This window comes from Anoplophora glabripennis, unplaced genomic scaffold (genome assembly GCF_000390285.2).
Source record: "Anoplophora glabripennis isolate ALB-LARVAE unplaced genomic scaffold, Agla_2.0 scaffold1050, whole genome shotgun sequence".
NCBI classification, from domain to species: domain Eukaryota; kingdom Metazoa; phylum Arthropoda; class Insecta; order Coleoptera; family Cerambycidae; genus Anoplophora; species Anoplophora glabripennis.
The window spans coordinates 32,010-53,158 of record NW_019417126.1 but is presented as its reverse complement, the minus strand read 5'-3'; the positions used below and the strand labels follow the sequence as shown (position 1 = coordinate 53,158).

The 21,149-nt window shown below is 30.2% G+C and overlaps 3 protein-coding genes across 3 annotated transcripts; 2 read left to right on the top strand and 1 right to left on the bottom strand.

Annotated features, from left to right (window-relative positions):
• Positions 1 to 1,895: 1,895 nt before the first annotated feature.
• Positions 1,896 to 8,218, bottom strand: LOC108915671 (2-oxoglutarate and iron-dependent oxygenase domain-containing protein 3-like). The gene is made up of 5 exons (XM_018721768.1): positions 8,053 to 8,218; positions 6,968 to 7,090; positions 6,206 to 6,498; positions 5,696 to 5,991; positions 1,896 to 2,381 (listed from the first exon to the last, which is right to left on the bottom strand). The coding sequence occupies exons 2-5, from the start codon at positions 7,078 to 7,080 to the stop codon at positions 2,106 to 2,108; spliced, it is 978 nt and encodes a 325-aa protein (XP_018577284.1). The 5' UTR covers positions 7,081 to 7,090; positions 8,053 to 8,218; the 3' UTR covers positions 1,896 to 2,105.
• A 1,218-nt stretch (positions 8,219 to 9,436) lies between these two features.
• Positions 9,437 to 15,866, top strand: LOC108915674. Its single transcript, XM_018721771.1, has 3 exons — positions 9,437 to 9,568; positions 12,522 to 12,648; positions 15,646 to 15,866. The coding sequence occupies exons 1-3, from the start codon at positions 9,475 to 9,477 to the stop codon at positions 15,779 to 15,781; spliced, it is 357 nt and encodes a 118-aa protein (XP_018577287.1). The 5' UTR covers positions 9,437 to 9,474; the 3' UTR covers positions 15,782 to 15,866.
• A 1,087-nt stretch (positions 15,867 to 16,953) lies between these two features.
• Positions 16,954 to 20,642, top strand: LOC108915675. Its single transcript, XM_018721772.1, has 3 exons — positions 16,954 to 17,077; positions 18,807 to 18,939; positions 20,462 to 20,642. Exons 1-3 carry the CDS (start codon positions 16,984 to 16,986, stop codon positions 20,595 to 20,597), a joined length of 363 nt encoding a protein of 120 aa, XP_018577288.1. The 5' UTR covers positions 16,954 to 16,983; the 3' UTR covers positions 20,598 to 20,642.
• The last annotated feature ends 507 nt before the right edge of the window (positions 20,643 to 21,149 follow it).

Here is a 21,149-nt window from a genome sequence, read left to right as displayed (position 1 = left end):
AAATTTCGGAGATTTCGGCTCTTTGTGCTTTATTTCCTCGACTAATAATAAAGAAATTTATACAATACAATATATTTAAGAGTTAAAAGTTACATACAGAGTGTATTTGAAGAAAAGTGTAAACCCCAATGATTTAAATATCATTACACATTACAGGGGGGCCAAAATAGATAAAAAGTAGTTCAAATGACCCGAGCTCGTTTTTTGTGAAAAACAGAACAGAGGATCTCTTCAATTTTTTGACTTTTAATTTCAGTTATGTTTTATTTGAGGAAGAGATCTACTAAACGAATCTATCAGTAAAATAAATATATTTTTTGGATCAAGTAAAGGGTCTAGCCGGATAAGCATGGTAGTCCCACATGACTAATGTGTGAAAAAATATAAGTTTTAATATTAGCATACAATGAAAACATTATATGTAGGTACATACCGCTTTTAGTGCTGGTTCTCAAACTACTTTTGAGATAACTAACACGCAGATGTTATTACTTTTCAAATTATGTTTTCTCAAAAACTACATAAAAGTATGGAACTAATGAGCAACTTTGAGGGATATTTCAGAGAATATTATAGATTTTTTTCAGATTTTTACATTATTTTCAATGGTCTAAAAAAAAGAAAATAATTTTGATAATTTTTTTTTTCCAAGTTCTAATATACTTACACTAACCAAAATTCTAGATATTCTTTGGAGTATGTACTTTTACTACAACAAAGCTCATTAAAATCCGAAATTATCAATTTGAAAGTCATATTTCAACAATTAGAGAAAATTTCCAATATTATTCACTGCTTAACTTGAATTAAAATGTATGTATTGATTACCATTTTTCCATAATTCAAATCAAGTTATATTGATCAAAAAATGCATTTCTTGTAAATGTCTACACATATGTTTAAAAGTTTCTAAATTATTAAGCAGATATACAAAACTAAATTTTTAAAGTACATATTTCTTTTGATTTCTGAATTGACATATACATTTTTGCGACATTCCACCAAAAAAATTCTACCAGATCAAAATTAAGAAAAGTTACGGTCACAAATACATTGTTTTTGAGACACGAGGGATAAAGCATAATTCTCATTTATTTTACATGTTTTTAAAGATAATCCATTTAAATTCAGTACGTCAACACTATTGAGAACCAATGGAATATATGAGTTACTGTTCAAAATTTTAGGACCATAACACTTCTAATTCCTCCGAATGTCCTCATGTCATGATATTTTGTCATTGTTTTTTTAACCGTAAACACATTACTGGATAAGACCTTTCGTACAAATCTATCATCTATGAAAAGTGTAAAATAATTGAGAACAATAACATAAGAAAATATTTATCATCCTGTATCTCAAAAATGAATCACAAAGGGTCTCTGCATAATTGCAAATTGTTAGTTATGTTTAACACGGAAATTATTTGCTACCAATTTTTTAATTATTAAACTCCACGTTAATAATAAAAAAAAGTTATAATGCATAGAACGGTAACTTTAAATAATACTTCTACATGCAATTTTATGAATCATTTCTGTACAAGAAATGTCACCTTTTAGATGTCTTACTATTTCACCTCTGCAGATATTTCACGGATCCAATTACTTCACATCTGCTATAATCAAACATAATGAATCGGTGGTCGTGAAGTTAAAGTGGAAGTGAAGTAATTAAGTCCTTAAAGTATTTCCAGATGTAAAATTATATAATAAAGTCACAATGGTATCAACAAGTGTCAACACCTAAATTGTGATGTCTTGCAAGCTTGTGGGTCAAGGCATTAGTAGCAAACTCTGGTATAAGTGCTTACTATTTTTAGATTGTCAGCTGGGAAAATCGTAAGATTATGAATAACGTAAAGGGTAAATGTGAAAAATCTAAATTTCAAAAATGTTTTATTAATGTGTAACTTTTGGAATGTTTTAAGATAAGAACAATGTAAAACATTTAACAAACAATAGTATTTTGTATATTAACTTACTGTGATATTATTCTCACAACACTAAAGTTGCAAAAATAATTAATTTTTATAGATGTATATTAATTAAATTAAAAAGCAGTTTGTTGGTTGTTAAAAATGTTAAATATGGAATGAAATGTAATCACATTTTATGTACCGGATCTTGAATTGCTTTGGAGGAATCACATGTGAAAGATACAGTAATAGCAAACCTGAGACCTTCCGTGACACGCTCTACAAAGTGCGGGTTTTCAGGACCCGATGTAAACATTGACACTCTACCTTTCCTAGGTTCTACTGTGACATTTTTTGTAGGATTAGAAGCATCGTTTAAAAAAACAAATCGCCCTCCTTTGAAGTCAATACCATAATCATTCAGGTAGAGCAGTGATGTATAGTGAAACGACTCATAGGTGTGCTAAAAACATAATTCTATTTTATGATTTCTACCAATTAGTAAAGCAAAATTAAACTGTTCCATATATTAAAAAAATTTCAGCAACTAACTGTTTCAATATATTTGCGCATATAAAATCAATAAATCACAATAAAGGAATTGTTACTAATAGTCCAGGGATATGAGGAAAATAAATGACCGTGTGGTGACTGTTGAGTAGCCAAGGATCTGTAGTTTTTCATAAAATTTAGGGGAATTTTAGTATAATATGTGCAAAACCCACACACCATCAGGTGAGGTTTTTTAATAATTAACATAAAAAAAATGTTTTAATGTTTAAACAAATTATTCAATTATTTAAATGTTAATTTATTAATAAGAAAAAAATTGAACCTATATCTATAACTTTCCGTTAAAGTAACTAAAATAATGTTGATAATTTAGAATTTTTTGGTAAAAGTATGCAATATTAATTTATTAAAAAATGATATTTAATCATTCCTATAATGTTCCATTACAAAAAATTACAAAGATGTTGACATTTTTCAAAAAAAAAATTTTTTTGTTACTGTTTAAACAAATTACTGGATTAATTTAAATTTTTATTTATTAACAAAATGTATATTTGTGATGTACGCAAGAAGGTACCCCAAAAAAAAAAAACATCAAAATCGGTCAACAAGTTCCAGAGTTCAATTTGCTCGTGGATTTGTAGGTTCCCCCTCCACTGACCCACAGTCATCTTGTATCGAAGTCATTATTTGGAGCATTCTCAGAGATGCTGTTACAAAGCTATCGTCCTCAAAAATTTCACATAGAAACTTTTTAGCTCTTGATCTTCGAAATGGCACTTATTAGAAGTCTTATTGTAATAAACAAAGTAGCTGTGATTTTTTAAAAAAAGCTTTGCCCCAAATTAAGTTAGAGCAACTTTTTTTTTTAAATTTGTGTAAAAATATCAGCTTTACAAATATGGAAAAATAATCTCTCTAAATATAATTGCAACAAATTTATTCTAATTGTTTATAAGACAAAAATGACAATGTTTTTGTGGTACGTTTTTGCAGTGGTAAAAAACAATTTTTTGCAATAAAATAATTTCTTCCAATAAAAGAAGTCTTTCTCTTTCATATGACACCTACAGAATTAAAATATCTTGGTAATTTTGCATGTCAAGTTATTGCAAAAATAATGCCTCTGGGATAAACATTTAGAATTTTGCAAAAACTATTGGAAGAATCAGTCTGAAATTTTAATCACAAATTAAGGACTATAAAAGCCAACTATTTATGCAATATCAAAGTCGTTGACTTTTGCAAAACTTATTGTTTATTTAGTAGTAATCGAATTATGACAATTTTTTGCAATTTCTCGAGCAACAAATTATCGTATCGGATTTTATAAACCGCCATTTTAAAGGTTTTTTATTCCCTACAAGTTGGTTACTTTAATATTAAAATAAAAATTATCGTTTTTTTCTGGTAGGCAAAAAAAGTGATATTTTGGGTTATTTTAGATATTTTATTGTTAATTATTAAAAAACCTCACCTGATGGTGTGTGGGTTTTGCACAAATTCACCCAAATTTTAGGAAAAACTTTACAGATCCTTGGCTACTCAACAGTCACGGCATTTTCCTCATATCCCTGGACTATAATGCTAACAAACGTAATTAATTTTAAATTTTTCACAAAATGTTAATTTTTCGTAAAATTACAACATGAAGTTGCATCTATACAAAATTTCGATTAAGTTTAATGAGTGATATTTTCTTCCTGATAATCTTTTTTTAATTTTTTAAATCTGGAATTTAATAAAAATTATTTATAACTTGCAGTGTACAGGTGAAACAAATGCTCCCTTATTTTTGTTTTCAACTTTAAGATACTGCGGATAATGATTATGTGGTGTTAACTTTACTAAGTAAGCTTCATTAAAAAGATTGATTCCTTCCTAACATTTTATTTCCTTATAATCATGTTATCTCAATACTGCCTTTGAAAATTTCTTGTTTTAATTTAAACTGCCGTTCACAATTTTGAAACTGTTTATAGAGTTGGCTTTGGATATCTGATTTTAACCATCACCAGTATCAGCTTTCTAAATGTTACATTTGGAAACACTCCTTATTTTAACAGCATAGTACTGTGATCTTCCGTAGTAAAACTATAGTCTGAAGATGGTATATTTGATGGATAACTACCACATATTTGACATTCGGCAGAATATTTGGCATATGTCAAAATCAAAACAAATGAGTTCAAATAAACAAACAATTTCAAAATTATAATTGTGGCAGTATGTCTTCTCAATGTTCTCTTCAAAAAATCAAACCTCTTGAACAAATGAAGATAACAAGATGATTAAAGTAAAAAAATATTAAATATAAATAAATTGTAATGAAATGTGTATATTTAATAAACATCACAGAATCATTCTGCATATACTCCACGGTCGAAATTATAGAGAGTGATTCATCGCTAGCTTTTGGACTAGTAAGGGGGATGAAGCGTGCCGGGAACGAAAATCCATTGGCGTGTCTGCGTAAAAGGCAACAAGATATAGAAAATAATGAAAAAAGATAATAAAACATAACATCTAATATTTTTTACGGTTTGCTATAACAAGCACTTTGATCCATTTTAATTATTACAGAATTTTAAAACGTCCCAATTGTGTTTTTTTAATTTATAAATTTATTATAGCCATGGAATTAGACCCCTCGTCTACGCTTATACTATGACGTTTCTCAGGACGGGTTAAATCAAGTCCGTTTACACCCACTAAAAAAGCATTTCCCTATTCCCTACCAAGTGCAAAAGACAGAGATAGAATATAGATCGATGTTCAGTGTAACTCAGTCTCTAGACGATTATAGATTCTATCGATGTGCGTAGCGAGCGGCACAAAGATAAATAATATTGAACCGTATAAAAATCATTTTATATTTTATACGCATTATGGTAATAGTTTTTTTATATTATGTCTTAGTCACTCTTTATAATTTCGACCGCGGAGTATAATGTCCTAAAGTTGAGAGAAAACTTTTCCCTGTCAACTGCATGTTGTATATTCTTTTTACAAAGCTCAAAAGCATGGACTTAAAAATAAGCAAAGTAAGCCACAGAAAAACAAATTTGCTCTAATTTGAGCACAATTCGTTTCCTAAAAAATGAATTTCACTAGTTCCACTCGTAAAATATTACACATTAATTTCCACCAACCACCATTTTCGTGTAATTATTATTATATGATATAATGATTATTTGTGTGTAAATGAATATTCAGAACTTAGGTCGAGACTTAAGTACTAGTTATGAATGAAAATGAACTTACTTTGTCTATATGGACGTGCCAGTACTCGTCGTGAGGTGTAACAGGTGTTAAATTAGAAAGTTTCGAAAAGAACGTAGGGTGAGTTAAATACAAGCTGCCAACATCTATTCCAAACGTTTCTGCTATAGCATTCTGAATTTTCGTTCTGACTAATTTGTATACTGTTAGATCGGTCGGTGTTAAAATTTTATTTTTTTTCTGGGCATACACATTGATAAATTTGTCATCAAACGACAAAGCCCCAGAGTGCAGATCCATTATGGTTGCTCCTCCTTTCGAGCCCCCAAGAGCCATCACTAAAACAATACCAAAAAGTCCATGTTGCGACAAACCTTAATGAACTGAAAATGATTTTGATTTTTTATATATTTCTTCATAAAACTGCATGAACAAATAGAAAAATGGCATATCACTATTTTTATTATCTATTACGTCTCACTCTAGACAATTTAATAGAGTAAGTTCTTCTCAAAAATATAAATAAAAGAGTTTAATAACATCGTTGCTTACCTCTGTTTGCAAGCTGAAGTAAAATTTCGACTTCGTGTGCGGTAACAATTTTATCGCTAACATACCTCCCACACTTTTGTGGAATACATCCTGGATACTGTTTGATGTCATCTAAGTATTCTTCACTGCATTCAATAACCTGACCTCTTCTGTTATACATATCATTCTGTTTAGCCAATACTGTCTCTTTTGAACTTTTTGAAAAGTACCAAACGTAAATTAATACACCCAGTATTAATATTCCTCTGGTCCAAACTCTCTGGCCAGGGAACCTTGGTAAAGGACCATATTTACTAGAAACATATATTTTAACGTACAAATATGGTAGCATAATATAATAGCATAATAGAGAAAAAAATGTTGCTGTTGTGTTCATATTGAATGTTATTTACGACCTACAACTTTGAGAAAGTAAAATTGTACTAAGGTAATTAACTTGATTTAAATTAGTTTATTATAACTTATTTCTCTTATTATTATATGTAAGTACTTTCAAATATAAACGAGTGACTATTATATTTATTTTATGTTCACATAAAAAATAAAAATAAAGCGTATCATCATCTCATACTTTTTTTATTACTTTTAAAAACTCAAATTTAACTGTCAGTAACTATCTTACAAAAACTTGTTCTACAGCGGCCTTAATGATGCTACACCTACAATCTCAGAATGTTATTGTGCCTAGGTAAAGTTAGCACTACACTTTTTTTATAAAGAAACCAGAGAACTTCCACACGCAAATTATAAATAAAATCTTACAGAGCATCTTTTCCCTTTGATTCAGTTTCAGAATGTTTTTTATCACTCTCAGGGTTCTTCTTTACATTTTTCTCTACATTCCTCTTAACCAAATTTTTTTCATTTATCTTCATTTTTCTAAACCTAAAATTTTGAGCCAAAACAGTAATAATGAAAATTGTAAACACATACATTATACCTAATCACTAGCATTTTAAGAAATACAAAACTCACATTACTTGATAATTGATAATCATAGAAATATAATTATAAAACTACCACTACCTACTTCAAAGGATTCACAATGGGGCCTCTCGATTTTGGGTACCAAATGGTGGGTACGCCACTGTAGATCAGTGATCGAAGGAAGTCACCCTTTCTAGTATTGCTTTCCCTTTAGGAACAGTTATATTTTTCATTTACCATATTAAAATTTTTAATTAGATCAAAATAATGAACTGTTGTTAATATAGTGAAAATTAAATTGCCAGATTGTTAATACTGTTCAGTCGAAGCAATCTGAAATAGTAGGTTAGGTGCTGAAGTCATTGCCTATTACCATTAACTGATGACCAAATATAAAAACAATTACACCCCAATACTATCAAATATGTAAGTTAATTACGATGTATGCGTTTACTGACAACCAAAAAAAGGCATTAATTTTCTACTTTTCACAATCACAGGAGACTGAAATTGATCCTAAAAGTGAAGAATCTGGCTGAAAACTGGATATCTAAGTGGAGAGAACAATACTTATAGGAATGATTTTTAATTCACAAAATTGTCTACAGCAATTTGATTATATTTCTGTGGTTATCAAAGTTTATTTTTTTTATGGTAAGCAGTCAGTGTTATTTGCTCCTGAAATATGCTTTACATCCTTAGCGGTTTTATATCTATTTCTGATTTTTTATCAACGTACAACCTAGTAATTACAAATTACAAGACAGACTCCTAAAGAATAATTTTTTAATAAAAAAATAAAAATTTTACTCGGACTATTTTTATACACACACACATTCAATTTTTATGTATATATCCTAATATTTTAAAAATCTGGTATTCAAAAGTTAATTAAGGGATTAAGGTTTTAGGATATTTACCTATTTTACGTCAAATGCACGATATTTTTCAATACAACTTTCACATAGAATCCATTTTTGAGATATGTTTATAGATTTCTTTTTAATTTCTTGTACTTATTCTGAAATTAAAAATTATTTATAACTATCAAAAACGACATAACCTAAATTGCATAGACGTGGTAAACAAAATTTAACGTGTGTCATGTTATCGTCATTTGTATTCTATGGTGCGTTCATAAACAAGATAGCATTTTCAGTAAAGGCAGTGTGAGAACATGACGTCATCAGAAATCGAATCACCAATAAAAAGAATTCTTTATTATTATTTTTAAGTAACCACTAATGGTAATCATTCTTTATAATCCATCATAAAGGATGACTGTCTCCATCATTATATCCACTTGCAAAGATAACAGTATAACGATCAGCAAACACCAGTGATAGCACTAAATAGAAAAGCACCACCAATTGATTGATAGGTACTTTTAAATTTATGGCAATTTATAAGAAAAATATATCGACATTAAACTGAAACTTTCGTTAGAATTTTTTTGACAAAAGAGAAAAGTTACAGCAATCTATTTAGATTCCAATTCGATTCCACTGCAACATTTTTTTTATAACTACCTATATTGAGATATTTGGAGTAAGTTGATATGTTGTAATATTGCTAAAGGTTTTCGTGGTTCTCTTCCAATAAACTTTCTAGTTAAAGCATTGACACGAAATATTCTATCAAACTTGCAATGTCCTTACACAGTTAAACTACATAATTAAAATAAATGCAACTTTGTTTAAATCTAATGTCAAAATTTTTTGATGTTGTGGGTAAATGTTACTGAATTATTTATTTCAATACAGTTTATTAACCACACGCAGTAAACTGTACAATTTTGACTTCGTTCTGTTTTAAATTTCGTTGCTACTGGTTGCTGCCAAAAATATGGCTTGAAGGTCCATAATTTGATTCCATTAGATTAGAACAACGCGGATTTCTACGAGAGTTGCACTTCTGTATGTAGGTATCATTCTCTGGTAATACCTCTACTAAATTAAAAAAATAATAAATTAAAAAAATACACCCTGTATGTATATTTTTCCAGAAAGCCCAATTAAAAAAAAGGAAAAAGATTTTATAATAACTTTGTTGTTTTATACAGGGTGATATCAGCTTAGCATCAGTAAATTTAAAAAAATGATCTATGTACCTGAGCTTAGTATGTAGGTAGGTATAGTGTATAGTAATTTAAATATACACAATAGGTACCTATTATATATTATCTATGTATTTGCACTTGCGGAATAATCATAGATAATACACTTTTATTATTCAAATTATGTTAAACATTTAAGTGTATCAAGGGTTATCATGAAATTGTCAATATTGAATATAATGCCACAGTTAGTTAAGAAAACAGTAACAGTGTTACATACCCAAACATGAAGGTGGCTTTATTTATATTATTTTTTTGTGCTTCGTATATATCTGTCTATTCGTGGACAGCAATTATTCCGCATAAAAAAGGCCAATCAGGTAAGCAGCAAAGTGGAACAAATGATATCATTAATATTATTTTTATATATAAATTATTATTATTATGATATAAATTTTTGCATGCTACATATTTCTGAATTTAAGGAGAAATATAAGATGAACAACAATCATTCTGGAAATTTTTTGAGAGAGTAGAAAATAAGTGAAGAAGCATAATTATGATTTTTTGAGAATTACACTCACTGACTGAACTGACTCACTGATATCGAAACTTTAATTGAAAATTTAAAATTGCAACGCTTTGAATTTGCTCATGTTTAATTAATTGCGGGCAAATATTTATATTTAAAACATTTTGTTTTTCGGCCTCAATGGAAAACAAAAAACACAGATCAATTTGTATAAAACACAAATAGTTACTTGCAAACCGTTTTTAACAATTTTAAATAATTTCATATATGTTCTTGTACGTTTGTATGTAGATCAAATTGTTAGGGTGAAACATAGGTAGGGGTATTTACTTTTCAGAAGTTCCGGGGTTCATTTTTACATAACTTTTTATTTCAATAGATCTTTAGATTTTATTAGGAAATCGAAAAGATTACAATTTTTTATGCAAAATATATACTTTTTGAAGATATTCAGTATTAATTAATTTTAACTGACTAAAAATTTTCCTAACATTATTATTAAATTATGTCATATAGATATATTTTTTTGGTAGCAAATACATATTCAAGAAATGAGACAGAATTAATTAATAACTAAAATAGAAATAAAATAATAAATTCTATCCAAATAGTAGGCACTAATAACAAACATATATGTTTTAACATATTTTACTGCTTTAAATTTAAATTCACTTATCTTCAAACCATGAAAATGTATTATACAGGGATGGCCAGAAGTACGGAATAAAATTCATATCTTTTGAAAGAGTTATTTTTTTTTTTAAAACGACGAAACACGTTAACTGATTTTGATTTTTTCCCATCTTTCGGTTATATAATAATTAATTTTTCTTCAACCCCCTAACCCCCACCTACCCCTACTTTTTTTTCAAATGGAAACATAAGGCATGAGGGGGCTCGTTGAAAAGCTTATAGAAAACCGAATCCAGCCATACCAAATAAACAAGTTTTATTTTTTCAATAACAAGTTTTTTTTCATTTAGAAATTGAAACAACTAGATAATTTACAAAAATAAACTCAATGTCGCAAATGCTGAAAATGTCCTCCATTCACTATTTGGCATTCTCCAAGACGATAGTAAAAGCTGTCCACAGCATTCTGAATGACTTCAGCTGGTAAATTATGCATCTCCGCCCTAATCTTGTTCTTTAAATTCTCAATATTATCCGGTCTGTCCTGGTAGACTCTTTCTTTCAAATATCCCCAAAGAAAATAATCCAGGGGTGTTAAGTCGGGGGATCTTGGCGGCCATTCAACTGTACCCCGTCTACCAATCCAGCGATTTGGAAACATTTCATCTAAGTATCTTCGAACATCAATACCAAAATGTGGGGGAGCGCCATCTTGTTGGAACCAAATTCTTTCATTCGGTATATCTGGATCAATTTCATGAGGGAAAATCACAGCTAGAGCAGGTATCAGGTCAAATGTTAGGAAATCCAGGTAGCGTGCGGCAGTAAGATTTTCTTCAAAAAAGAATGGGCCCAAGATTCTGTTGTTGATGATACCTGCCCATACATTAACTTTTTGTGGATGCTGCGTATGCGATTCGCATGTCCAGTGTGGATTTTCCTGGGACCAAAAGCGATAGTTGTGCCTGTTAACCACTCCATTTAAATAAAACGTAGCTTCATCCGAAAAAAGTACGTCTCGTTGAAAACCATTATTGTCGTCACACCGTCTCATCATTTCTTCACAAAATTGTAATCGCCTATCATAATCGTCTTCCAAAAGCTCTTGGACAAGACATACCTTATAGGGGTGGTATTTCTCTTGTTTCAGAAACATTCGAATTGCAGTTCGAGAAGCATCGTGATTGCGGGCCAATGAAACAGTTGAAGTATGAGGATTTTCAACAAGTTCTAATGCAATGTCTAATTTCTTTTCTTCATTCAAAGCACGTGCCCGTCCAGTTTTGGGCAAAGTCTGTACTGTACCGTGTTCCTCAAATTTGTGAAATATTTTACTAACTGTCCCTTGCGAGATTTGGTTTTCGGGATATTTCGCATTAAATAAATCGCGCACTTCAGCCTGACTTCTTATTTTGTCTCCACATCCAAGCAATATCAAGATTTCGATGCGTTGCCTTTCCGACAATACCATTGCAATTCAGTAAATAACTTGATTTTGACACAATAGTAACGTTTCGAACTCCAATTTACAACTAAAGCGAAAAATTAACCAGAAAGCCTGGCAAGTAAGTGGTGCCAAAAAAACGCAACATAAAAAATATATCTTTTTTGCGTTAGCAGTGATAGGTACAGTTTCAAATTCTTTATTTTATTCTGTGCAAATTCATGGAGGATAACACTGAAGATAATTAAATTTTATTTCACTTGTTAAGTAGGTGTTTTATACAACCCTAAAAACCTTGCTATTGAAAAAATAAAACTTGTTTATTTGGTATGGCTGGATACGGTTTTCTATAAGCTTTTCAACGAGCCCCCTCGTGCCTTATGTTTCCATTTGAAAAAAGAAGTAGGGGTAGCTGGGGGTTACGGGGTTGAAGAAAAATTAATTATTGTATAACCGAAAGATGGGAAAAAATCAAAATCAGTTAACGTGTTTCGGCGTTTAAAAAAAAATTAACTCATTCAAAAGATATTAATTTTATTTCGTACTTCTGGCCATTCCTGTATAATATCAACAGCTCTGAATCAAGAAAGAGGTTTATAGTTATTTTTCTCCATGCCTGAAGAAACTGCACATGTATTTTTACCCAATAATTTTCCAATTATCTGTTTTATCGAGGAAGATCATTAAGTTACTCATAATTTTTTTTGTATTCGTTTGTGTTTAGATCATGGAGGACATTGCTATACTGATTCTTACAAAATTGGGGCACTAAAAAAATTTGAAGAAAAGAGAATACAAGGTTTATGTGCCAATGCAGAATGTTTAGAAAGTAAAGATATAAGTATATTGGGGTAAGTACATATATATCAATTTATCAACGTTTCGAAACTTTCTCGTTTTCGTTCCTAAAACATTTTATTTAAAATTTATTTTCCTTTCGATATGGAGTAAATATATTATAATTAATTGAAAAACAGCCAGAAATAAATAACTGCGAACAATACCATCCTATAAGGTTTAATATTAAAACAAATTACCAATATTCTGATTACAATATTGTGCAAATATTTTGATTTATTTATTGACCCTCACAGTGCATAAAGTCAAGGTTGCCATATCACCAGTGCATATTCTTTAAGTTGTTCCTATATTAAATATACTGAACAGATCATTAAATACTTCACATATTCTGAAAAAAATAGATGTTTCATAATAACCTTATCGTGTTCAAGACAAAGAATTATTTTTAAATAAATCTTATAAAAGCATCACTTCATGATCCACGAGACCAGTCAATGAAATTCTTTCTATTGCTGATATTATCGATTTAAGGGAGAAAATATTGATGGATAAACTAGTATTATTAATAAGGCGGGTAATAAGGCACTAAAAAATTGCAAAGACTAGTACATACAATCATGTTCTTTGCCTAGAAGGTATAGACTACAAGCCCATCGGAAATTTTCAAGGGGTCATTCGACCCAGCAGCATGAATTACTTATAAATCAATACTACCACATGAAACAATAACTTTAGAAACTATACCGTCAATTTTTGTTGGTACAGGTATGAGTACACAGGTAAGTTAAACCTGTCCACCAAGGGGGTGGTTTTCGGCAAAACATTTTTGTACGGCAATTCTAAAGTATATAGGTAACACAACAAAAAATGAACCTCTACTTAATGCCGTACGAAAATAGCAATACCGGAAGATAGGAACATTTTTGATTTTCTGAAAATTTTGGCCCGGTGGTTTACTACAGTACGGCATTTATACTGCAAGTTTCGGATAGATACGTAGATAACTTTTTTAGTTGCGCCGTACGTATTTGCTGATCCAGGGGTTAGAAATGCGCAACCCTCTATTTGTAAGTAGCGCATGGGGGGTGATTTGAACGAACATCAAATTCACTAATTTTAATTCTATTTTATTAAATAATGACATTTTTGGCCATGTCGTACATTTTTCATGAAACGTGCTTACTATAGGAAAATTAATTTCCCTCTGAAAAGTAGGATTTCACGAGGCAAATTTTTGTACGGCATTAATATATTTTGCTAATACTGACAACAATAATCAACAAAAAGAAAATGCCGTCCAAAAAAAATGGTTCTAAATGGCTTTAAATATATTTTTGCAAATAAGTATTACTTGCAAGAATTGATTTTATTTTTACTAGTACTTTCTCCTTAATACAAATTATTTACGGCCTTTCTATGGCTTCCGGTATTGCTATTTTTGTACGGGATTAGGTCGAGGTTCATTTTTTTTGTATAACCTATATTCTTTAGAAATGCCGTACAAAAATGTTTTGCGGAAAACCATCCCCCTTGGTGGACAGGTTTAGCTTACCTGTACCAACAAAAATTGACGGCATTGTTTCTGAAGTTATTGTTATATGTGGTAGTATTGATTTATAAGTAATTGATGCTGGGTCAAATGACCCCTTGAAAATTTCCGATGGGCTTGTAGTTTAGTTTTATAAAAGAACTTTTATAAAATAATTTCCTTAATAGAGAATTTATAGATTTGTAGTAAATTTAACAGTGGAAAACATATCTACGCAGTAGTTCTATGGCAACCTTGACTATATCAGAGCAAATATACAGGGTGTTAAAAAAAGAGTGTAAAATATTTAAGGAGTTAATAGTATGAACCAAAATAAGCAGAAAAGTCTCGATAAACATGGGTCCGCAAAGTAACGGTTGCGGAGATATGGACCACTATTCGTTTTTCAAACATTTTATTTTATTAGGAATAAACCGACAAACAAACAAAAAACAAAGTTACAGAAGATGTTCTAATAGAATCAGGACATCAGGCACGTTTTTCATTAAACATTTGGATGGGTATTGTAGGTTTCTAGGTCCTGTTGTTTTACCAAACCGATTAACAGGTGCTGCTTACCTCAACTTTCTGCAGAACACACTGTATGAGTTTTTGGAAGACATTCCTTTGAATCAGAGGCAACAAATGTGGTTCCAGCATGATGGTGCTCCAGCTCATTTTTCCATGGCCGTTAGAGAGCATTTACACCAAACTTTTCCACATAGATGGGCATGGACCTGTTTTATGGCCTCTAAGATCGCCTGATCTGAACCCTCTAGATTTCTTTGTTTGGGGATATTTGAAGACATTAGTGTATGGTACTCCTGTAAATAGCCTGGAAGAGCTGCAGCTACGGATTTATCAAAAGTGTCAAGAAATCCAAACCAAGGAGGGTGTTTTCGAAAGAGTTCGAATATCGTTGAGACGAAGATGTCGTGCCTGCTTGGAAATGGACGGAGGGCACTTTGAACATCTTCTGTAACTTTGTTTTTTGTTTGTTAAAAGCTTCCTTTGTCGGTTTAACCTAATAAAATAAAATGTTTGAAAAACGAATAGTGGTCCATATCTCCGCAACCGTTACTTTGCGGACCCATGTTTATTAAGACTTTTCTACTTATTTTGGTTTATACTATTACCTCCTGAAATATTTTACACTCTTTTTTTAACACCCTGTATAGCATGCATATCACTCATCACATTATAATCAGAAGAGAGGAATCGAAAAAATTACAGATATTTATGCTGTCCTATTAAAAAAAGAATAAAAGTTTGATTTATATCTTCAAAATGCAAGTAAATTTATTTTAAAATTTATATTGCTTTAAAGTAGCAAGAAAATTAGTTCCTATAAAGAAAGATCAATAGGTAAGGAGGGCAGAAAAATAGAACACGTGCTAATTTTTTTTGCAGGAAGTTTATTTAATTTTTTTACTTGTAATTTGAATATTCTTGAAAAGCATGCTTAATTTTTATTCAAAATCTTGTATTAGAAATAAAATCAATTTGATTATTTTTTCAGATGTGGCGTGTATACCGTAGAACCTCCTTGTTATGTTGTGCCCGGAAATTTGTCAAAACCGTATCCAGAGTGTTGTTTTGAAGTTAAATGTCCAGAGAATATAAAGCAGGAAGAAAATCGACTAAATTCATTATAATCGTTGTTAAATAACATCATAAGAAAACTGTTTATTTTTGTGAAATTTCTTTGCTAAATATATTACCAATGAATACTAAAGGATATACAGGGTGATTCAGTCATAATGTCAATTTTAAGAGCGTATTCGGAAAGCCTAACTAAGAGAGAAAATCTAAAAAAACTAGACTTTTTGAAAAATAAGCATATTACCCCTTAACTCCCGTTAAATCGGGACTCTACGTGGTAACACATTTTATGACTACAAAGCAGTCGAATGTTGAAGCGAAACAGCTGATTTCCCCAGTCGTGTTGAATTTTGAAATCGGTTTCAAAATCAAAGTGCAGCAGATCCCAACTTTATTAACAAAGTATTATGGACGAATGAGTGTCGTTTTAGACGTACTGACATTTTAAATAGGTAGGTACCATACTACCCTTTGAAAAGCAATAAGTCACTAGATATACGTACTACAAACTGAATAGTTAATTGAACGTAATACTAAAAACTCATATTCAATTATAAAATTATGAAACATAGTGAAAACCTTAACAATATTAAAAATACTAAATTGTAATAACGTAACATTGGAAACCAATTATTATCTTTATACATTTGCTTTTATTAACAATTAAACTTACTTACTTGTTAAAATGTAAAAAAATATCTTATTCATTCATGTGTCTAGGTAAAAAGGTCCTTTTTTTCCCTTATACAAATACTATACAAATGCAGTAAAATCTACGTTAGTGACCGAATAATAAGGTAGGCCAAGATTCACTCTCGATAAACCTTTGTGGGTCAACGGTTAGAAGCGGCTCAAAAAGGGGTTAAACAATGATTTGAATTTTTTTTTTCAGCTTACATAAGCATTTAATTTTTTTAATCACCTATTTGACGATAAACGTTCAATTAAAAAAAGAAAAGAAAAAAATTTTTTTCACCAACTTTGCTGTTTTTTCCACATATCTGATTTTCTACAGGGTGATATAATATTAGCGTCGGTATTTTTTTAAATGAAAATCTCTACTGCCAACAGATATAGCAATTTAGATATAAACAATTATTAGATATGTGTTTGTAGAACAGTCATAAATAATACCCTTTTATTATTCAAAATATATTAAACATTTAAGTGTATCAAGGGTTATCATATCATTATCAATATTCACTATATAAAATGACACAGTTAAGGGTACAATACCAATGTTATATACCCAATCATGAAAGTGGTTTTATTTATATTATTTGTTTGTGCATTATATTCATCCGTCTATTCGTGGACAGCAGTTATTGAACACAAAAAAGGACAATCAGGTAAGCAGCAAAATGGAACAAATGATATGTTTTACGTGAAATATAGGTAATCAGGAAGAATAGGGAATAGGCCTATTGTTATCAAATTAGCGAAGTGTAAAAAAGGTATATCTGAAATCCAAATCTATAAACCATTTTCACATGCAAAGATTTTTAAACAAATGTCCGATGCAAAAAGAAAAACATTCGCTCAACGAAACCAAACGTTAATAAACGATTTTGTAAAAAATAATGCCTTTTTTATGTAAAAAGTATACTCCTAATTTACTTCGAAGATATTAAACTAATTCATTCTATCTAATCCCGTATATTTTGATAGCAATTATGTAGATTTGTTAAAGAAATAAGACTGCATACAAGCTAGTAATTAATAATTATCTAAAATAAAAATAACACGAACTACTATTAAATAACACATCTGTTATGTTAAAATCATTAAATAGTTTTGTCGTCGTTTAAAAAATATCACTTTGAATTTATGTAATTACAAAAATAATCATTTGTTAGCGTTTTGGGTTTCGACCTTATTTAATAATGAAACAAATCTGTTACAATTTCAAATTCATAATATCCGTTTTTTTTCAACAGTAAAGTGCCATTTCTGTTTGAGAAGCGACAAAATGTAAGTAAAAATGCGTCTCAAAATGAACAAGTAAATACGTGTGTAAGATTTCAGTAACAAGTCTGCTTTGATTTTCTACTCGAGAGTTTTCGCTAGTAAACTGCTGTTTCTGTACGAGATACCATCAAAATTATAAAGATTATTTCATCTGTGTAGATTTTTTTTATGAAGAAGACGCGAGACATCAAAATTGTGCACAAATAGGTTTACGGAATTTTACGGATTTAAAATCGTGGCAGATTTTATTATGTATATATACAGGGTGATTCACAAATGGCGACCAAAAATGAAACCTCGTATTCTTTGGTGAATTTTAAAGAGAGTCATTCCCATAAAGCTTGTATCTAGGACGCTTCGTTAAAAAGATACAGGGTGTTAAACTTAAAAAAATATTTTTAATTTTTTAAAATAATTTAAAAACTAGCAAGTGAAATAATTTGACATTGGGCACATGTACGCCACTGCTTTACGGTAACAACCATGATATTTTCGGATTCGTCTTTCAATTTTCTACAAATTACTACACTCTTATGTTTTTCGAAAAAAGCCTGATTTTCGGGTAAGACTTAAAAAACCAACTGAAAACACTTTTACTTAAATGACATGACAAGCACTAGTCATACGTATTTATTCGAATAAAGAAATTAATAACATTAGTCATCATTTAAATAATTTTATTTTAGTAAATTCTCAAAAATGCCTCCATTTCCACGAACACAGGCCCGACGTCTTTTTTAGTAACGAAAATGTAATTTGTTCGAAATTTCTTGTTGCTTGAACCTGATCTGATGAAAAGCATTATTTATTCTTTCTTCTAACTGCTTAGAATGTCAAAGTTGCCATCATTGCCCACTATGTAATTTTAAAAAGCATTATATTCGAATATAGAAGTGTATTATCAGTTCGTAGGTTCATAGGTAAAGTTATAGTAAACACTCTATTTTAAAGGAACAAATATACCTAATACAGAATTCATTGATTTTCATTAGAAACGCCAGAATTGCAAACTATATACAATTTTATAAATTATAAGTTTTCCCAGGGAAGATCATCATAAAGAACTATGTATTTATTCATTGACTTTTTTGTATTCGTTTGTGTTTATAGATCATGGTGGACATTGTTATACTGATTCTCCCGTATTTAAAATTGGCTCGCTACAAAAATATGAAAAAAAGAGAATAGAAAGTTCATGCCTGATTGCAGAATGTTTAGAGAATAAAGATATAAGTTTATGGGGGTAAGTATCGTATTAAATCGTACGATATATCAGTTTATCATTAGGTGTTGTTAATTTCTATATGTTTATAATTCTTATTAGACATACCAATGTGGAATTTTAAATTAATTACCCTTAACTCAGTGTATAAATATCCGCGTATACTGTTTCCTATTAGCTGGTATAAAATGCCATGCACGCCATTGGCTTCTGCGTAAAAAACTGGGTAAAAAATCTCCCTACACGGATAAAATATTTTCTCAATCAAAAAACGTAGAGAGCATTATAGAAACCGACAAAAATTTAAAGACGTCGTGTACATACAGGGTGTACCTAAACTCGAACCTCCCGAATACTTTTCAGAATTGATTCCCGTCACAAAATTTCCTTATAAAAGTTGTAGTACATCAAGTAACCAATATGCTGGTGATATTGGATTTGACCTTGATCTTTAGTTTCAAGGTCAATCTCAGGTCAACTTGAAAATGGTTAAATGCGACACCTTATTTTTGATCAAGCATCAAATTTTAGGTCGGAATGTGGTATTAGAAAATTTTTACTGTTTGTCGTTACAGGTCAATTGAAGGTCAAACTCATTTTTCTCTTAATTATTCAACAAAATTAGATTATTTGATCTAATAGCTAATTAGATATCATCCTTCAGAAAGGCCTTATCATTAAATTTTAATTATTAACGTATCAATCTGTTAAATTTCAAAATTGTTCTCAAGATCATGCTAGTAGTTGTAGTTAAATACGTCTATAAAATTCTTTTACTCTTATAGCCATTGTTTTTTGTGGAAAATGACTTTGACCTTCAAACGACATGTAAGGTCATCCTAGAAAAGCTTTTTGTTCTCAGATTCCTTCATAAAATTTGGCGTTATATTAGTAGCTAGCATAAAAAGTAACGTATTCCATTTGACATTATTAACCTTGGTCTGACCTTACAACTTATGGTGACCACCATCTAATTTATGACAAGGCCACCATCTAATTTATCATTCAAAACCCTACAAATTTCTCTTGGAACATTTTTATCGAGTTGTTCAGGGAGAAATGAGTTTGAACATTATATGACTTCCAATTTAACATTCTATTAATTGCAGTTATAAAAATGGAATATTCCGTTTAATATTTTCAAGTGGACCTTGATCTCAAGGTCAAAGTTAAATCCAAAATCACCAGCGTCTTGATTTCTTTATATTCTACAAGTTTTATCTGAAACTTTTTTGATAGGGCTCAATCTTGAAAAGTTATCAGGGTCTTCAGTTCTTGTTAGGGGCCCGGTATATTAAATACTGTATTTGTTCAAAAAATGTACTTAAAAAATATCACTTGGCATCTTTTATAACTAAGTGTAAGTATACAACATTTTGTTAAGTTTCTTGAACTAAATTTTGTACATAAATATATACAGGGTGATTCAAAATTCAGTACAAAGAATTTAGGGACGTATTTTTGAGATCAAAATAAGACTTTCTTTTCCTATAAATGTGGGTCCACAAATACTAGAAATGACACGAATTTGGTTATTTTTCAGATGTGCCAAGCATGCCGTTGAACCTCCTTGTTACGTTGTGCCAGGAAATTTGTTAAAACCATATCCAAGGTGCTGTCCGAAAATTAAATGTCCAGAGAATATGAAAGAAGAAGAAAATCGATTAAATTTATTATAATCACTGTTATCACAATACCAAACTAAAGAAACATTTTTCTTTGGATTTGTAAAATTTAATTACTAAATATGTTAGGTACCTATGAATTCTAAAATATATCAAAGTTCTGTTCGAACGCTGAAAAAATATTTTTTATGATTTAATAGCTTAGAAAAAAGTAAAAAAATTACATATTATTTGTAGCTCTAACAAAAGTATAATCTTATAGTTTTCTGCTCTGAAAAATACTGCTATGGTTCTTCTCCATCTTCGGATAATATTCAAAACTTTCCCCACCTCTTCCTTTGCTATATTGTTGAATTTACTCTCAGCAGGAATGACTAAATCTTCTGTCCCAGGATACCATATGTAATATGTGCCATATGAAATTTAGCCTGCCCATGACAGTATCTTTTATTTGGAACGCGTAAACTAATCTTCTCCAAAGGATGCAATCTATCTACCTCCAGCAAGTTCATGATGGCATTTAAAGAGGCATTATCAAATATTATCCCAATCTTCACTTAAAAGTACCTCTTTGCATTCCAGTTTGACTAAACCCATATTATTAAG

Excerpts from the sequence above, each read along its gene's own strand:
- LOC108915671 (XM_018721768.1), bottom strand. The coding sequence starts at position 7,080 with ATGAAGATAAATGAAAAAAATTTGGTTAAGAGGAATGTAGAGAAAAAT. Across the intron at positions 5,992-6,205 it reads ACTTCAGCTTGCAAACAGAG|TGATGGCTCTTGGGGGCTCG; the intron begins GTAAGCAACGAT and ends GTATTGTTTTAG. Across the intron at positions 2,382-5,695 it reads GGCACGTCCATATAGACAAA|CACACCTATGAGTCGTTTCA; the intron begins GTAAGTTCATTT and ends TTATGTTTTTAG.
- LOC108915674 (XM_018721771.1), top strand. The coding sequence starts at position 9,475 with ATGAAGGTGGCTTTATTTATATTATTTTTTTGTGCTTCGTATATATCT. Across the intron at positions 9,569-12,521 it reads GCATAAAAAAGGCCAATCAG|ATCATGGAGGACATTGCTAT; the intron begins GTAAGCAGCAAA and ends GTTTGTGTTTAG. Across the intron at positions 12,649-15,645 it reads AAAGATATAAGTATATTGGG|ATGTGGCGTGTATACCGTAG; the intron begins GTAAGTACATAT and ends TTATTTTTTCAG.
- LOC108915675 (XM_018721772.1), top strand. The coding sequence starts at position 16,984 with ATGAAAGTGGTTTTATTTATATTATTTGTTTGTGCATTATATTCATCC. Across the intron at positions 17,078-18,806 it reads ACACAAAAAAGGACAATCAG|ATCATGGTGGACATTGTTAT; the intron begins GTAAGCAGCAAA and ends TTGTGTTTATAG. Across the intron at positions 18,940-20,461 it reads AAAGATATAAGTTTATGGGG|ATGTGCCAAGCATGCCGTTG; the intron begins GTAAGTATCGTA and ends GTTATTTTTCAG.